Source organism: Pistacia vera, unplaced genomic scaffold, assembly GCF_008641045.1.
Source record: "Pistacia vera cultivar Batoury unplaced genomic scaffold, PisVer_v2 Contig359, whole genome shotgun sequence".
Taxonomy (NCBI): domain Eukaryota; kingdom Viridiplantae; phylum Streptophyta; class Magnoliopsida; order Sapindales; family Anacardiaceae; genus Pistacia; species Pistacia vera.
This window is the reverse complement of record NW_022196178.1, coordinates 25,580-26,944: the sequence shown is the minus strand read 5'-3', so window position 1 is coordinate 26,944 and position 1,365 is coordinate 25,580. Positions and strand designations below refer to the sequence as shown.

The following is a 1,365-nucleotide window of genomic DNA, read 5'->3' as shown; positions in this document are numbered from 1 at the left end:
AGGGGAAAATGAAATTTTGCAGGCCCATAAGACCGGTCCTATAGGCCCAGGACCGGTCCAAGGGAACGGTTTGGGTCCTAAAATTGCTCATAGGCTTGGGACCGGTCCTAGGCCCATGAGCGACTGGTCCCAAATGGGACCAATCCCAAACGGGCCTAGGCCCGGGCCCGCTTGGGACCGGTCCTTGCCAGCTCTACGTATGAAACAACCAAGGAAGCATGGGACAAGCTCAAAGAGGAGTTTGGTGATTGTGATACAACTAATAATATGCATGTATTGAACTTAAGGAGGGAGTTTGAGATGCTGAAGATGCAAGAATCAGAATCAGTGAAGGAATATGTGGATAGGTTGATGAATATGGTGAATAAAATTAGATTGTTGGGTGAGGAAATGACAGACAAAAGAATTTTTGAGAAAGTATTAGTGGGCCTACCCGAGAGGTTTGAGTCTAAGATCTCATCTCTTGAGGACTCTAAGAATTTGTCACATATCACACTCACAGAACTGGTGCATGCTCTGCAAGCTCAAGAGCAAAGGAGGTTGTTGAGACAAAAGGATTCAAGTGAGGGTGTAATGGTGGCAAGCTTTAAAGGCAAAGCTGTTCAGAGAGGAAGCAAGAGGTTTGCTGGAGATAAGAAAGGGAAGGAGAAAACCAATAATCAATGGAACAAATCAAGTGGAATGAAAGAGTATCCACCGTTCTCTTACTGCAAGAAGAAGGGTCATTCCAAGAAGAGGTGCTAGTTCAGACCAAATATTCAATGTAAAGCACGTAAGCAATTTGGCCACACTGAAAAAGTTTTCAAAAACAAGCCAAACCAGCCACCACAGTAAGCCCAGATTGTTGAAGATCAGTAGCCAAATTCAGAATCTAAGTAACTATTTGTGGCATCTTGCTGTGCAGCTCAAGTTTGCAATGATGCTTGGCTGATAGACAGTGGCTGCACCAACCACATTACAACAAACTTGCAAGATTTTGTTAACTTGGACAGGGCATATCACTCCAAATTTAAAGTTGGGAATGAAGAGTTTGTGGATGTCAAAGGGAAAGGAGATGTTGTTGTGCAGACTAAGTCAAGTGTTAAACTGATTCCTAATGTCCTGTATGTGCCAGAAATAAGTCATAATTTGCTTAGTGTAGGACAAATGCTAGAAAAGAATTACATCTTGCATTTCCAGGACCAGTCCTGCACAATTCTAGACAGTGAAGGTAGTGAACTAATAAGGGTTAGATTGATGGGGAAAAGTTTCCCTATTAGGCTGAAAAAGCCAAAACCTAAAGCCTATACTGCTAAAGTAAATGAGTTTGAGTTATGGCACAAGAGATTTAGCCATTTCCACTACCATGGTCTTAGAGAAATTTAG

The 1,365-nt window shown here is 42.4% G+C and overlaps 1 protein-coding gene across 1 annotated transcript; it reads left to right on the top strand.

Moving 5' to 3' along the window:
- Nucleotides 1-267: 267 nt before the first annotated feature.
- LOC116139730 lies at nt 268-1,365 on the top strand. The gene is made up of 2 exons (XM_031425395.1): nt 268-721; nt 905-1,365. Exons 1-2 carry the CDS (start codon nt 268-270, stop codon nt 1,363-1,365), a joined length of 915 nt encoding a protein of 304 aa, XP_031281255.1.

Bases quoted from the DNA above. Each gene is read 5' to 3' on its own strand.
- LOC116139730 (XM_031425395.1), top strand. From the start codon at position 268: ATGCATGTATTGAACTTAAGGAGGGAGTTTGAGATGCTGAAGATGCAA. The intron at 722-904 runs GTCATTCCAAGA...CTTGCTGTGCAG, and splicing joins CTCTTACTGCAAGAAGAAGG to CTCAAGTTTGCAATGATGCT.